At 41.9% G+C, this 17,064-nt stretch overlaps 1 protein-coding gene across 1 annotated transcript in view; it reads left to right on the top strand.

Moving 5' to 3' along the window:
• LOC122829543 (B-cell lymphoma/leukemia 11A-like) overlaps positions 1-12,271 on the top strand; it is a 44,792-nt gene extending 32,521 nt beyond the window's left edge. The window contains exon 3 of the mRNA XM_044114194.1: positions 6,252-12,271. Within this exon, the coding sequence (XP_043970129.1) occupies positions 6,252-8,230 (1,979 nt within the window). The 3' untranslated portion in view covers positions 8,231-12,271. The remainder of the gene's footprint in view (positions 1-6,251) is intronic.
• The last annotated feature ends 4,793 nt before the right edge of the window (positions 12,272-17,064 follow it).

Raw genomic sequence — 17,064 nt, 5'->3', positions numbered from 1 at the left:
TGCGTTCAAAGTGTTTCCTTGATTCCTCTCCTTCATTCAATTACTCGTCTAAAGAGCATTGGCTTTTTTTTGTGTCGATGGCGGTTTGATCCTGCGAAGCGGCTACCAGCTTGACAAATAATCTCCGTGGACTCTTACGTAAGTGACGGTTCGTTTAATTAAACCGGTTAAGCTTAGAGGCCCGGAGGTCTTTTCACTGTACTATTAGAGCCGGCATGAGAAACAATAGTGTCAGGCCTCTCCCTCTGACGGTGGTGAGCAGAGAGGAAATAAGAATCTGCATCGGAGACGGAGCTGGCCGAGCCTGTTAGAAAGCTCTTCTGGACCTGAGTCGCATCCAGGCACGGATCTGCTCATACGGAGATTAGTCACAATGGATGGATAGAGCAATATATGGAGGAAGAGAGATGGATGCATTGATAGATGTTTGGTTTGTATGGGCAGTTCAAACTCAGTTCAACCAAGAGAAGATCAAAGAGAGTAAGGCCACGCAGGGAAACAGACAGTGCGGAGCTATGCTAATTTTGAAATGATCGTGGTGAGCACTGTTACAATTTTCCAATCTCTGACTCTCTTTCTCTCTCTCACTCACATACACCCCTCCCCCCCACACACACACATATACACATTTATTGAAAATGCCATGTCGGTAGCTCACACTGAGTGTGCATAAGCAGCATAAAAGAGAGTGCCAAGGCGTATCTTTATGAAAAATACCCTGTCTTCCCCAGCATGCACATACAAATTAGTCTGTTGTGTATGGTGCATTGCCTTCATTGGTCCCTGTGTGGGTACCATCTGTCTATAATGGTTTGCTAGTAGCTCAGAGCAACTCCTCACTTCTACAGTTGCTCTTATCAACTTTCAGGAGAATGAGACAGAGGGGGAAAGGGAAGGTAAGACAAAGCCAACAGCCAGCAGGTTACTTTATAACTGGGCACAGACCCTTCAAGTCCACCATGCGTCTTTATCTTACAATCGTGCCTTTCCCTTTTTGCCTTTTCCTGCCAAAACCGGCTTTTCTTCCTCAGATCTTGTGCACCTCTGCTCTTTTCGCTTCCAACCTCTTCCTTATGTCCTCTCTGTTTTCTCTCTCTCTTCTTGTGAATCATCCAGCAGCTAGGAGTAGATTTCACCCAGTGGTAACGTGTAATTCCAACACCCACTGGTGTTGGCTGGTTTTCTGTTGAGTGAACTGTATTTCTTGCACTCATCTTTATCTCAGAAACAAGTGTTGGTTTTTTTTCTGTCCTGAGCACTTCTTTGCTCAGGACAAAGAAGTGAGTGTATGAGCCTGGATGTGAAGCAAGGAAACAGTGACATAGAGACAGAGTTAGTGAAGTAAGAGATAAGATCAATCATGGAAAGTTTGCTAGACAAATCAGCATATGATGAGACTTCTTTGGCTTTTCTCTGAAGCTGCTAATAAACAATTAGCCATCAACACTTTTAAATACTGCTGAAAGTCATTTAGAAGAGATGGGCTTTAGTCAAGAAGAGGGCCACAGTCTTTTCCCTCAGCATGTCCTCTCCTGGTTCACCCTTCACCCCTGTCCAATTCCTGACTGTGAATACCCTAATGACATAAACAGAGTAGTAATCACATTAACGCCAGTTACGGCTAAAGGCACTCTTAAGAGGCACTGTACTGACAAGCCTCCTTCCTCCCAAAGCACTCACTCTAACACCTATAAACACTTATGAATATTGGCAAGGACCTGTATTAGCATAATCACTTTTCAGGTGTTTGTAAGTACTCCCTCAAGCCGTAGCGACTGATAACTTTGAGGAACGGCCGTGACATGCTGTGTCCCCCGTGTCTTCCGCGTCTCTGCCTTCATCCTTCTCTGTTCCTCTTCCTCCGTCTCCTTTTGGAGGACCCGCAAGCTAATCCTGTTAGCTTGTTCCTCCATTAGCTTAATGACCAATATCAGTGAAAGCAACATGGTCACACTAGGACGGCCTTAGATGACTACTGGGGTTGGTCAAGGACAAAGCAAACAAACGAAAAAAGAATTAGAGGTCAAGAAGAGTCTGGCAACTTTTAAAAGTAGGACCAGAAAGTTTGAGGATACATCTCAGGGTGGAGACTGCTTCAAGTCTATACTCAAGTAATCTCTTACCATTTTTTATGAGTTTGCGGACATGCCTTGCTTGGGTCACTAACATTACAGCAATCAGTAGCCCCAGTTTTATCATCTGGCAGCAAAGACAACTCCCTCTTTAAATACCTCTGGTTGTTTGTAAATCACCAATTAAGTTGGCCATGTCCCGGCAAATGTGAGCTGTTTAAATAAAGCTGAGTTCATAGGACTCCAGTGAGGCATTGTTGGGAACCATGAAGCAAATTTGTGTCAGGCACCTTTGAAGTTAAGGGATTGAACATATAAAGGTGTGTGTGTGTGTGTGGGGTGTGTGTGTGCGTGTGTGTGTGTGTGATAGACATCCGAAAACACAGAGCTGTTATTATTTTCGTACCTACATCCAATGCATCTACTGGCTGACTGTTGCACACTGCCATGGCTCAATATAGTAACCTGGTCTCTCTTGATGAACTGCAGTGTGTGTTAAAGGGGGGGAGTTGGCAAAAATTAAATGACTCACCATGTGTGTTTCCAGTGATGGTGCACCAGTCAGAGATTTCTGTGAAGTTCTGACATAGTGATACTGATGTAAGATGACTCTGATTTCTCTGCAACTATGGATAACAGAATATTTCGGGCTGCCTTTTGAAGAAATTGAGATTGTTGGAACATGGAAATGTTTATACTATAGTAACACAATGATTTGTGAGAAATAACCCTAACTTACACGACCGTCTCTCAGTAAACGTCTGCATCACTGGAAATCTACAGACACAATAAAGTTACAGGGATGAGGTATCTGTACAAACCTATCCCTTTTAAAGAAAATTACAGCACATCCCCTTTTCCAGGGCAAATTACAACTCAATAACATTTTATTTTTGCAAGCAACTTAAACTATACCTTAGATCAGGTCATAAGACACCAAGATTTTCTACCAGATCATTTTTAAATAAATAACAAATCTGTCAAGTTTAATATTTTAACAGCATTTTTATTTTCTCCAATTTAATTTTTAGACACCTTCTGTTGGTAATTTTTTTTGTTTTTTTTGTTTTACAAAGACAAGTGTTAGTACTTCTACTCATGCATTTACTGATTGGAGAATTATTATTTCATTTTTGTGCTAGGTGATCACAAATCAGGGCAGGTTGATTGGTCCCATTCGGATCCCAAGCCCATTTTTAGGTGATTTTTTTGTTGTTGTTGCTTTAAATCCAATAGCTATTGACCGTCGGCTGACGTTTCATCTTCCACTTGGGCTGTAAAACTAGACACATAATCCAATCATTGCTTTGATGTTGATTACCATGTTTAAGGAATAATAATAGTTTTCTTTTCAGAAACTACAAAAAGTTTTGGAGTGCCGTTTGAAATTAATTTATATTAGATACATATACACCTGAGTTACACTATGGTTTATATAGTAGTTTATTTTGCAGTTTGTGATGATGGTGTGAGTTGTATGTGATGTGACTGACTGCAATTTAAGGAACCGTAAAACGACCCTGATCAATATCATGTCATCTTTCCGATGCTAGTAGAGTAACCAATACTGTATTTGCTGCCCTTTTCTTAATGTTGCATTACGTGGAATGGTTCAAGAATACTTTGTTAGCTTTTTTTTGTCTGATTTTTAGTTTCCTACATTCCTGATCATTGTTGATTTATGTTTTTTCTATATTTTCCGTGTTCTCTTTCAGTTCTCCCACACACTTTTGTTCTCTCTCTCTCTTTTCAAGTCCCCTCTTTCAGCCCCTTGCCATGAAATGGCAGCTAAGGGCTTGTCAGTGTGGTTTCTCCTCTCTGCTGATCCTATTTCAAAGGGACCTGGAGATCCAGCATTAGCCTCAGCTCTGCTGCTCTCCAGCCCTAACTCACCCCAGACGTTAAGTTTTTAGAAGGGGAGAAAGAGACTGAGAGAGAGTGGGAGCTTCTCTTTTATTCTATTAGAGGACAGTCTTGTTTGTAACATCCTCCTTCCTCCCTCACACAGTTCTTTACTCCTCTGTTCTTGAATAATAATAATAAAAAAATGAAAAGCATCAAACGCCTTGTCAAAATGTCCTTTATCCCTTTGAATTACTTTTCCTCCATTCCCAAGAGGATAGCTATTTAGGACAATAGTGGGCTTATTTAGATATATCATGTGCCATTGTTGTGAGTTTTGACATCCGTTGTTCTGACTTTCTGATTCGCGTCATTGTGTCCAACTCCTCGGATGCAGAAAACAACTATTATCCTTGCTGGTGGCATGAGCACACTTTGTCAAATGCTTATATTGCTCAAGATATGCTGGTGCCTCAATGTATGAAACAATACATTTGCAGAAGTCTTAAGTGTTGTGTGGTGGCATGCATGTCCTTTACAAATGCTTTAGGTTATCTTTAAGACCGTTTCCTCCATGCCGCACTTCCTCCTGACTCTTTCATTCACTTTCCAGACTCCTCTGTGATTTCTTCTCTCTAAAAAGCACAACCCCCTTTATCTTCCTTCCTAGTCATTCACAATAGCAGAAAAAGTATGTTTTCCTCCTACTGCATTTACATTGTCTGCTTGCACGTCACGCTGGCATTGGGGTTAGTGTATGCAGGCTACCAATCAAAGGAAAATGTACAGCAGAACGCAGGTTATTGCAACCATTTTTACGGGGGATACATGGGCTCTCCTTTTAGAGCCATAAAAAAACACACACATAATCAGGAAGTGTGTGTTAATGTAACTGGCACATTTTATTTGTGCTTATGAGAGAGAGAGGAGGAAGGGAATGAGTGAGAGCAAAAAAGCGTATGGGCAAATGGCTTTTTTATGATGGAAAAATTCCATAGTGGGTCAAAGCCCATTGCAGGTGGCAGCAATTAACTGTAATTTTTGCAGATTGTAATGATCCATAATTTACCATTATACCCCCTTCCAACTCTTTTCAGTCAGGAGAGAAAGGTTTGTGTGGAGATTTGATTTGGTGCACATTTTACGCAGCATTATGTTCTTTAAGTGGGAGACTTCGGAGGGGGGCCTCCGTGGCTGCGGACACACAAGATAGGAGGCAAAACCACAAAACATCAAACTCTTTTCACTACGACTCGACCACAGCATCTCTCTTTTCTGCTCTTTCTCTGCCCTCTTCTTCCTGCTTTGTCTCTCTAAGCCATGGCCGGCTTAAAACACATGGGCTCCACGTCATACATGGACTATCTTTCTCTCTCCTTGTCTCATGTTCGTCCTCACTTGCGTAGAAGTGCTGTGGATTTCGGGTTCAGTGTCTGCAAATAACTTTAGAAGAATGGCCTGCAGTGGGAAAAAAAAGAGACAGAGAAGAAAGGGAAAAAAAACGGCAAAAGATGAAAGAAGGAGCACATTTGCAAGCGGTGGATGCTTCTTATTTTGCATAGCTCTCACTTCTGCTTTCCCCCTCTTTTCCTTTTCTATTCACCTGAGAGGATTTAAATAAATCCATAAAGCATGAAATATCAGAAATAGAAAAGCAATGCATGAAATGCATTTTCAAAGGAGCCTCCCCACCCACACACTAACACGCGGACACAGTTTTTCTCGTGGCTTTTATTTCCTGTGAATGTGTGGTTTTTTGTGATAAACAGTGGTACAATTATTAACATGTGACCCCTTATTTGTATTCATTGTTAATATGCAGCCTTCGATACATGTCCCGCTTTAGAATCGTTAATTTTGTAAACAGAGTAGTGGAGGGAAGATGAGTGTGTTTAACGAGATTAGGCGTGCATTGTCAAGCAAATCTCAGGTCAGTGTACAAGTGCAATTGAAAGTCAATTACTGTTTGAATTATTTCTCTGCCCTCTCATCTGTATAAATTGTGCATTGGCGGCATGAGATATGCCTTGTGTTTTGTTAATGTGCTGAAAATATTTCGTCTTTTACAAAACTCGACTTATTGTCCTTTTTTGTTAAATTGTAAAATGTTTACAATGTTGTTTCTGTTTCATTTTAAAATATTTTGACTTTCTCTTATTTATTTTTTGTTAAAGTGCATTAAAGAAAGATTGATTATGAAAGTGAAACTAAACTTGAATATTTTTTAATAAAATAATTTATTGTAGATTTTATCCATCAGTGTTTTATTTACTTTTCATTTTATGCTTTTCTAATTTGATGTTCTCTCTGTCTGTGTGTTTGTTTGTTTTTTGTCAGATAAAGATGAGCCCAGCAGTTACACCTGCACCACATGCAAGCAGCCCTTCTCCAGTGCCTGGTTCCTGCTCCAGCATGCCCAGAACACTCACGGCTTCCGCATCTATCTGGAGAGTGAACCTGGCAGCCCTCTCACCCCACGTGTAGCTGCCGCTCCTGGGATGGGGGGTGACTGCGCCTCCTCTCAGCCGCCTCTCCACGCGGTTCACTTGGCTGACGGCAGCCCTTACAGCCTCTTAAGGATGCCGGGATCAGGGTCTGGCCGGGATTCAGCATCTACGCCGCGCGAGGGCCGTTACCCCCGCACTCCTCCGCTCTTCAGCCCACCGCCACGCCACCATCTCAGCCCGGATGATCTTGCCCTGGCAACGCACCATCCTAGCGCCTTCGACAGAGTGATGAGACTGAACTCAGTGCCATTAGAACCCCCTCAGAGCATGGACTTCTCTAGACGTCTGAGGGAGCTTGCTGGGAATGCCACAGGAGGTTCTCCGCCTCTCTCCCCTAACAGACCTAACCCTATGCAACGGCTGCTCCAGCCATTCCAGCCAGGTTCTAAGCCTCCATTTACAGCTACGCCTCCCCTATCCACCTCTCAGTCCCCGTCTGGTTCACACTCCACCCCTAATCCTGTATCAAATGCAGTTCAGCCAGGCACTCCTCTCAAGGCAAAGTCTTGTGAGTTCTGCGGTAAGACCTTCAAGTTCCAGAGTAACCTTATCGTTCACCGGCGAAGTCACACAGGGGAAAAGCCATTCAAGTGTCACCTCTGCAACCATGCCTGCACACAGGCCAGCAAGCTAAAGCGCCACATGAAGACGCATTGTCAGAACAAGTCGTCGGTGCTCAATGCCAAGTCAGACGATGGCCTCTCGACTGCCAGCTCACCTGAACCGGGTACAAGCGACATACTAGGCAGTGCCACTGATGCACTCAAGTCAGTGGTGGCTAAGTTCAAGACTGAGAACAATGGAATTATGCCTGAAAATGAAGAGGAGGAGGAGGAGGAAGATGAAGAAGAGGAGGAGGAAGACGAGGAAGAAGAGGAGGAGGAAGAAGAGGAGGAAGGAGATGAGGAGGAAATCGATAGCAAGGCTAGAGTTGAAGAAGGGGGAAGGAATAACTATCGCTTCAGCCTGCGGCTGGAAGGAGCCCGCCACCACCAGAATAGCGATGCTCTACACCCGCATCACCGGAGATTGTCTAGAGAGCACGGCGATGATGACTCGACTGTTGAGTTAGACCGTGCAGATGATGCATCGGCCACTGCCATGAACGGGCTGGGACCACTATCCAATGACAGCCTCTCTAGAAAGCTACTGGGCGGTGGGATCAGTCCTGGCTCACTGAGCCCTCTATCCAAACGCATCAAGGTGGAAAAAGACCTTGACCCACCGACACCAACTATCCCAAACACAGAGAATGTCTATTCTCAATGGCTAGCTGGCTACGCCGCCTCCCGACAACTCAAGGACCCCTTCATCAGTTTTACAGGTGGGGACTCCAGACAATCACCCTTTACCTCCTCATCTGAGCACTCATCAGAAAACGGCAGCTTGCGCTACTCCACCCCACCCGGTGAACTCGATGGGGAACGGGCCCCTTCAGGACGGAGCGGCACGGGCAGCGGTGCCAGCACTCCACACGGCGGCAGCGGAAACGGGCGGCCGAGCTCCAAGGACGGCCGCCGCAGCGACACCTGTGAATTCTGCGGCAAGGTGTTCAAGAACTGCAGCAACCTGACAGTGCACCGACGCAGCCACACTGGAGAGCGGCCGTACAAGTGCGAGCTGTGCAGCTACGCGTGTGCCCAGAGCTCAAAACTCACCCGCCACATGAAGACCCATGGACAGATGGGCAAGGACGTGTACAAATGTGAAATTTGCCACATGCCTTTCAGTGTGTACAGCACTCTAGAAAAACACATGAAGAAGTGGCACAGTGACCGCCCTCTGGCTAATGACATTAAAACTGAATAGGCAAAGAGCAGTTCTCTCTCAGATGCCCCCCCGCCCCCAGCTAAAAAGCAACCCAGGCTTTGTAGCCAATGAGCAATGGGGAAAATACAACAGGGTTAGACACCAGAATGCCGTGCAGCCCTGCTCTCCATCCCCTTCTGGAGAAAACTTGATGCATGATCCAGTACTGGGCAATACTATTGCATCAGAACTTTTTGAGCCTTTTTATTGTGCAATAATTTACACATTTTGTATTTTTTGTAACTGGACAGCATGCTTGGTGTGTTTTGGCTACTTAAAGAGAAAATTGTCCTTAGCTGGAGGATTTTGGTTGTACATGTGTTGTTGTTGATACTTTTGATTTTTCTCAGCATAACAAAAAAAACAAAACAAAACAAAAACAATACAGTTAGTTATAACCCGAGCTGCATACAGTACATACTGTTTTACATATCATGTACAGTTTTGTGTTCAAACATAGCAGACAGTGTCATATTGTCAAAACATCAAGACAAGCAGGGTCAAACATAAAACCAATCTTTGTGAAAGATTTTCCATGCAACATTGAGATGAGATATATATCCATATGTATATAAAATTGGGCTGCCTATCAAATGCTAGGCACTAGTTTAAATATTTCTTTTACAAACATCAATGAAACTAAACTAATAATGTGGTGTGACATGACGATAAAGAGTGCCTTGGATATTTTACCTGCAATGGTTAATTCTCCTTTTTGCTATAAGCTCGGAGTTTCAGCTATAAATAATTACAATACCCGGGAAGATGCAGGTCCTTGCATCAAGCACCTGCACAACCCGGTTTTTTCTTTTTCTTTTAACTTTGCAAAACATAGGGAACCAGCTGAAACAAATCTAGAAAAAAAACCTGAATTTTGCATATTTCTAGTAAATCATTTAACTACCTGACTCATGCATATTAATGCGTTCATGATTACAATTCTGTTTACTGGCATGTTACATGCTTAAAAGGGGTCAGACGTTTCTGGTTTTGGTGTTTGGTACAACCGAAGAAAAAAAAGGTACTCTGACAAGTTGTTATAACCAACATGAAGCTCTTAAAGGTTCCAGAGTGATTATTTTCTTTGAAAATTAAAAATGCAAGTGTTATTTTGTAAGCAGCACAGATTTTCTTTTCCTTCTGTGTTAGCCGTTCAGACTGTAATTTCAGCAGTCACTCGCAGATAAAACGGGATTCAGTTCTGGTAATTCAAACAGATTATAAGTGAGTGATTTGGTGGGTGGGTTTTAGAGCCTGACAGTAGATGGACAGTAGAGATGCACCAATCCCACCTTTCATGTCTGTTACCTGTTGCTGGTTTTCTTTTGAGGTCTGACCTCCTGATTCCGATTTAGACAAATTCCACTTTTTTTCTCTCTCTCTCTCAGACCATTGCACATAAAATAGAAAAAAAAAAGTGCTGTTAATTCTTTGAGGTTTTAGTGTTGAATCCATCTGAAAAGGCATCAAATCATTGAACCCTAATCTCGATCTCATTTAAGAAGAAAGGCATTAACAGTGTGGCTTATAGACTGAAAATGGTTTGAGAATTTATGGTGGGCGAGTGGAGAGAATTGAACATTTTTCAGTATTTTACCTGTGGAAAATTGGCCTACTCTGGTTTCTGGTCAACTGATTAAGGCGTCTGCAGTGATTGGCTTTAACAAGCGTCTGACACAGGAGCCCTTTGGTGACTTTGTAAGGAAGTGTGAGGGCTGGATGATTGGTAGAAATCCACCAATCAATATTATATTTTTCTGGCCAATACTAATTTTATTATTTTTTATTTTTGACTATTCATCTACAATTTTGACAGCTCATATTTTTTCTACAGATAAAAAGCATAACAAAGAAAAAGTTATGTTACAGGCCCTACAGAATTGGAAAAAAAAAATGCAGCACTTATCTCCATTAATGCATCAGAGCACGTCTGTAACCAAAAACAAGACGTTTATTGACGAGTTTGTGCACAAATGGTGCAGATTTTCAGTATTTAACCTATCAGAAAATTGTTTGATTCTGAACTCTGGTTGATGAATTGGTGCATCTCTTTGGATCAAGTTTAACAAGTCTCTCAACAATTTCAAACACATTTCTGATATATTTTTGAAACATTAAATCAATCTGAAACCTTTTGCATCAAAAACTATTCAAAAAGGAAATATAAATTCTTAAAAAAAACAAAAACAAACCCTGTTCACGCAAGTTTTATTAAAAAGGTCAATTTTCTTTAGACATTTTTCTCCTAATGGGGGCTTCTTTCTATTATTTTTTATCTCCATCCTTTGTCAGTGATGATGATAATATAGCACTTGTCACTCTGCCTTGGATTCTGTATCTGTCTCTCTAATCGGAGGTACAGTTGGTTGAGTATAAAATGAGGACCAGATTGCAGATCTGGCGCTACCTTACATGCACTGTTCAATTTTCCCAGTTTACAGTTGGGCGCTCAAGGGAAAACTTGCTCTTATGCTGACAGATTAGTGTGGTGTCATTGCTTAGCATTAAAATTGAAAAAAAAAAAAAAAAGAAGAGGAAGAGGAAAAAAAAGAGGTTTTGATCTAGAGACATTTGCCAGCCATGTTTCCTTCTGAGAGCGAAACTGAGAGCTTTTGGAGGTGTAAATGCAGGAATTGCCATACAAACGTTAAACATAATACAACTCAGAGAAGTAAAATTTAATTAAAAAGTAAATAAAATCTCTTAGGTAACACTTTTTGGGGAGAACCTTATTTAATTTTTTTTATTGATTTTTTTTGTTGTTGTTGTTTGTTTATTGATGTTTCTCTAATCTGTCATGGTAGCATCCAGGACTTGATCACTCTGTAATGAATTGTGTAAAAAAAGAAAAAGAAAAAAAAAACATGTCTCTCATCTTTTTGCCTTTACTATGAAATAAACGTCTTCAGGTTGAACAAAAATTTGCATTGAGGAGAGATTTATGATATATAAATATATAGAAGAGAGAACCTAAAATGCATAGGAAAATGCACACTCTTGTAAGTTCCTATGCTCAAAACACATCTATGGTCTACTTTTTTCTTGTATTTAGAATGGTATTTGAAATTAATGTTCACTTAGCTTAGGCACTTATAGTATTTATGTTGGAGCCTTTATTTTTAACTGTTTTGCTTGTACTCTTTAAAGGTTTCAATGTACTCTTTTTTGTTTTTCTTTCTGTAGTGGAAAAAAAATCCCAACAAGCTGCCACCGTATATTTTCTTAATTTGGCAGGATAATCTAGTGTGAATAATTTGTATGCTCGGGAAAAAAAAGTATGTTTTTTGAAAAATAAAAAGTTGCGGCTTCCCCCAAAGGGTGATAGGTCATATGATGGCCTTTTCAGGCAGTCCCGCTTGGGGAGGTGGCCACACTGAGGTAAAAACAGGTGGTTGTAAATATCCTTTTAGTTTGTTTATATATATTTTTTTCTCTCCTGCCATTTTATATGCAGTAATACAAGCTATTGTTGGGTTTTTCTTGGTAGCCAACTTTCTACTGTCATGTACCACCTGAAAACATTCCAGCTGTCGTTTAAAAAAAGAAAAAAAAAGAATTACGTTTTATCATATGCAATGAGTCCAATATCAACCTGAAAAAGTTTTCTTTCATAGACAAAACCGAACATGGTGCTTTTTGATTTGAAGATGGTACAACTCATATGCAAGGAGTAAAATCACAAACAGAAATGTGGGTACATGCTGTCATACCTCTGGTGTTGGGGTACATTTAAGATTCAATTTCTGTGTTCTGTATTTGCCTTCAAGCTATTTGCTCCGAACTGAACTTGAAGTTGGCCCCTGGCATAGGCTGATATTATTTATTATGACTATACAAACAAACACCTGCTCTGTTCAGAACGGAGTCACTGCAAAAACAGATCAGTTCAGTTCTTCTCCCTCCTTGCTGAATTGTGACCGCTTAATTTTGATGACCAAAAGTCATTGTCAAACATTTATGAGTTTTTGCTCGACTTACAAGTTTGTTGTTATTGTTTTCAGTTTATGGAAATGCCACTCTATTTTCAGCTGTTTTCTTCACTCGGCCATTTTGTCTTGATAATAATAATAAAATGTATTATATACATTTCTGAATTCTGTGCTTCTTCTGTTGCTCCACCTGTTGCAGCCTGTCTTCCCAGAAATATGTAAATCATACAGTAAGACGTATCAAAACTCAGAGAAGCAATTCAATTTAACGTTAGACTGAGATTCATTGCTGTTTAATTATAACGTGGCAACTCTGAGCTGTGCCCTTGTTGGGTAACTAAAGCATCAATTTTATAAGCTTTTCAAAAAGTATTTACACCCCTTGAACTTTTTCACTTTCTCTTTCCCCACAAAGGGATTTAGGATATTATGAGACAGACGCATACTAAAAATGTTACACTTGTGAAGTGGAGGGGAAATTCTAGCTTTTCGTGACAATTATTAAAATTTTTGGATGGAAATATTACGGAATTAAGAACCTGCCAAGAAATGGACATTAACCGACAGGCTGGAGAAGCTGCGGAGATCCACTGTAAAAGACTTTGAACGAACAGGAGGAAACATAGTGGGGCCACCATCATGCTGTGGGTCTGATTATCTAGAGCAATTCTAATGAAGCTGGTCAGAGTAGACTGGTGAGAGCTAAATACTGAGCAAAAAGTTGACTGGAGTGGAGTTTTACTCTCCGGCAGGAAGGCGATCCTAAACATACAGTAAGTAAGAGTAACAATAGAATGACTTAGATCAAAGTGTATGCATGTGTTAAAATGACCCAGTCAAAGTCTGGACCTAAATGCAATTCTTGAAAATTGTTTATCATTTTCTTCCCAACTTTTTTGTGTTGGCTTATTACATAAATAATCAGTAAAGTACAGTGTAGTTTGTGGCTGTAATGTGATCAAATGTAAAAATGAAAAAAAATGTTCCAGGGACAGGAATGCTATTACAACTGTATTCAGTGTTGAGTAGAAAGAAAGACAGTTTGCGCATATTTTTCAGTTAGTTATTTGCCAGAATCAATAACTCCAGATCCTTTATTGGTGACAGTTGACAGCCTGTAAAGTATGTATTTGCTGAGTTACTGTCCAGCCTTACTGACACTGAGATTCAGTGGCATAAAGAGGCCAAAGGGTGAAGTTTAGCTCTTTATTCACAGGACAGTAAATAGAGACCTTGCTGTCTCTAATTGTGCACGCAGCATTCAAGTCATACACACACACACACACACACACACACACACACACACACACACACACACACACACACACACACATACACGCACACACATGCAATAAAAAGGCACACACAAGTCAGAGGGTGCTGGTAATATGACCCTTTTTTACTGGCTATATAAACACTGAGAGCGTTGCACCTGGGAAACACTATGCATACATTACAAAGGCATAAACTAACCCAGCCATTTGGATGCTTGTGAGTGCATCTAGTGGTAACAGACAACATTATATGCAAAACACAAAGCGTAACCTGCTCTACAGCAAGCAAACAATAAAAAAATGGCGCCATCGTAACCTCAACTCCCTGAGGTTCAAGGTCGGATCAGTCTGTCTCTGGAATCTTTTGACCATTCCCGCTCCACCTCCTTCACCTTCCCCTTAAGTCCACCCATGCTTTGGATTGAGCCAACCCTGCAGCGTGCAAAAGGAAACCCTGCCACTGACAGACAAACACGTACTGGTGCCAAACATTGCAGTCGTCACTCAAATCCTGAGGGACGACCAGGCTTGTCCCCCCTCTGCGTGTTAGTGCACCCACTAAATGTATACCTAAAGCAGCACAAACAAATAAGATAGAACAATCAAAATTTCATGAATGCGTTGTCCAAAATGTCAGAAACAAACATCAGGGCTAATTTGTGATCATACAGGACAAAAACAGAAAAAAATATCTCTCGCAACTAAGACCTGCATGTGATCTTTTTGACCCCTTGTAGCCCCCCACCCCAAGTCCTTTTTCACTCTGAGGTCAAAGTTTTCACCTTATCTGGAAGCCATCAGAAGTACCAGTCTCACCTTTGTGAGTCATTTTGTTTAAACTGTTGCATGTCGTTAAAATCCCTCTCTCTAATTCTGAGAAAGGGAGAGCAAGAGAGAGAGAGAGGAAAAAAGTCACGCAGACGTTTCAAGCAATACTTCATAAGCGAGGTAATCCAGGACTCTGCCAAGTCGTTCCCTGCCAGCTACAGCGCATATTGTCTAGCGGGCAGACCACGTCTCAGATGTTGTGAAGTGGTGAGACCGGGGAGAAGGAGGAGGAGCAGGAGGGGGGAGAGCATGAGGGTTGGTTCTGCTGTGATCCATTTTACTGTTTTGGCCGGGACTTTCTTCTTACTGTGTGGTCACAGGGCAGATCGGCACGGCCACTGAGGACGCTTGCTGGCTCCGGTTCCATGCAGAAGCCACATGGTCAAGACAAGAATGAGAGGTGTAAGGAGAGAAAGAGAGAGAGAGAGAGAGAGAGACAGAGGGAGGAAGTTTTGGGATAAAGTCATTCTGCTTTTCTCATTTGTGCTCTCACTTTCTTTCCCTGGCTCTGCCTCCTCTTCCACTTCCTCCTTGATCTTGCACTTCAGCTTCAGTCTTCAACTGAAGCCTTATCCTTCCACCGGCCCGTCTGTCCATCCGTCCGTCCTCTCCCCCTTCTCCCTTCTCCACCCCCTCTCTCGTCTTTCTCTCCTCTCAGACAGACAGAGCTACCCTCCTGGACGTTTCCTTTTTGCCGGCCTGCCCCAACAAAGGTGCTCAGTCATGTGAAACCTAATCTTCAGCCCCCCAAAACCTAACCCTTGACCCCTTCAGTCTTCACACAGCCATAGGGGGAGGGGAGCGAAGGCAGGAAAGGGAGGCTTTTGGGAAAAGGTCAAATTCCCCAAGACACTTTTGTGTATGCACGTGTGTGTGCGTCTATGCATGCACGAGAGTGTGCAAGCACCCGATCTATTATGTGGGCTTTTTGTTGCAGGACAAGCATGTGTGTTTGATTCTGTATACAAGCATGCATGAAGGGAAAATTCTCCTCTATACTGTATCGTCCTTGCTTTGACTTTGTTGTTGTATGTGCTTGCTTCCTATTAAAGGTAAACACTTGTGTCTTTATTTTAGAGCACTTTCAGCCCTGAAGCATCGGGACCCCAGAGACAAAACACGCACTTTGTTTTCTGTACCTGCCTGGGCACAGCTCCTCTCTTTCCACCTTGTGAACGAGAACCTCAGATCTATGTGTATGGGTGAGCGTGTCTGTGGGATACAGTTAGTATATGTGTGAGGCGCGGGGTGTCAGCTGTCCTGGGTGATTAGTGCTTTTATATTGTTCCAAGGAGCCCGGACGAGGCCCCCTCTTCACTGCAACGCGGCACAGCTGCAGTCTGCCTCTTCATTGCTGCTCTTCAGTCCTCTCCTACTCACTTGTGAGGCGAGTTAGATAAAAAAGAAAAAAAAAATCCGTCTAAATCAGCTGCAAATCCTTAAAAAAACACTAAAGTGGAACTGTGAGAGATATAAGAAGCTGAAACGGGGGAAGAAGCATTTGGAAAAAGTAGCAAGGCAGGAAGAAGAGGCATATTATAAAAGGTTACAAAGTTAATTCAACAAGTCTACTTTTTCCTGGACAGGATTTTTTTCCAGCTTTGGCTTTTTCAGGCCAAAGCTGGCTTCTTGGTGTGTTTCTGTCTTGACAAAGACCAAGAAGATAAGACAAAGAAGAGAACAAAATTAAGAAAGCAAAGTGTTGTTGCTTTGAAGCAAGAATGTCCTGGGTTTGAATTCTAGCCTGTGGTCTTTCTGGATGCATTTTGCATGTCCTCCCCTGTGCCTGTGTGGGTTCTCTCCAGATTCTTCCCACAGTCCAAAAACATCAGATAGGTTAATTAAATGCTATACAATTTCCCTTAGATATGAGTGTGTGCATGCTTGATTGTGTGTCTCTGCACCGTCCTTGCAGCCCATCCAGGTTGTACCGTGCCTCTCTGACTATTTCACCACTGTTGAAGGGGAGCTGACCCCCCTGCGACCTGCAAAGAAGAAGTGAGTATACCTCAGGGGTCCTAAAATCCAGGCGTCGAGAACCGGTGTCCTGCAACTTTTAGATGTGTCTGAGCTCCATCACACCTGAGTCAAATAATCAGGTGTTTTGAAGGATGGTTTTCATCCATCTAACAGAACTAGCAGAAAAACCAAAACCTCCCTCTAGCCGGTAGCTCACTTTAGTTTCCCTCGGAGGATTCCAAGGTGTTTCCAGGTCAAACGTAGGTCAAACATCATGAAGACATCTTAATCAATTCCCTCAATTCCCATCTCAACAGACTCTTTTCAAAGCATCTCTACCCCAAACTCCTCTCAGATGATAAAAATAAATACAGACAGCTTACGGAGAAAACGTATTTTGCTTTTCGGCTTGTTCACCACAAAGGACCAGAACAATGTTCACTTTACTGGAAACAAATGCTTCAGTCCATCTCCTGCTTCACCCTACCATCACGTGTTAACAGGACACCAAGATGCTTTAACTGCTCCACTTAAAGTAGTGATCGACCTAAAATCTAATGGGATAAAGCTACTCTTTTCTTTCTGAGAACCATAGCTTCAGATTTAAAACATAGATATCTTTGTGAAACACATGTCTAGAAAACATAGCACAAAGAAAACACCCATTTACAGTCCATACCTTTATTTTTATTTAAGGGGCATGATGAGGCGCAGTTATCATCTCATAATGTTGTCGCTGCACAGAAATCTGCTAGTTTTCAATTATTCCAAACAGAATAATAATATGAATAGGGAGTGCATTCAACTGTATCTGCATAAGTTGATCTTATTTTTTGGAGTCGAT

The sequence above is a fragment of the Gambusia affinis genome, linkage group LG04 (assembly GCF_019740435.1).
Source record: "Gambusia affinis linkage group LG04, SWU_Gaff_1.0, whole genome shotgun sequence".
Lineage (NCBI taxonomy): Eukaryota > Metazoa > Chordata > Actinopteri > Cyprinodontiformes > Poeciliidae > Gambusia > Gambusia affinis.
This window is presented reverse-complemented; position numbering and strand designations above follow the sequence as displayed.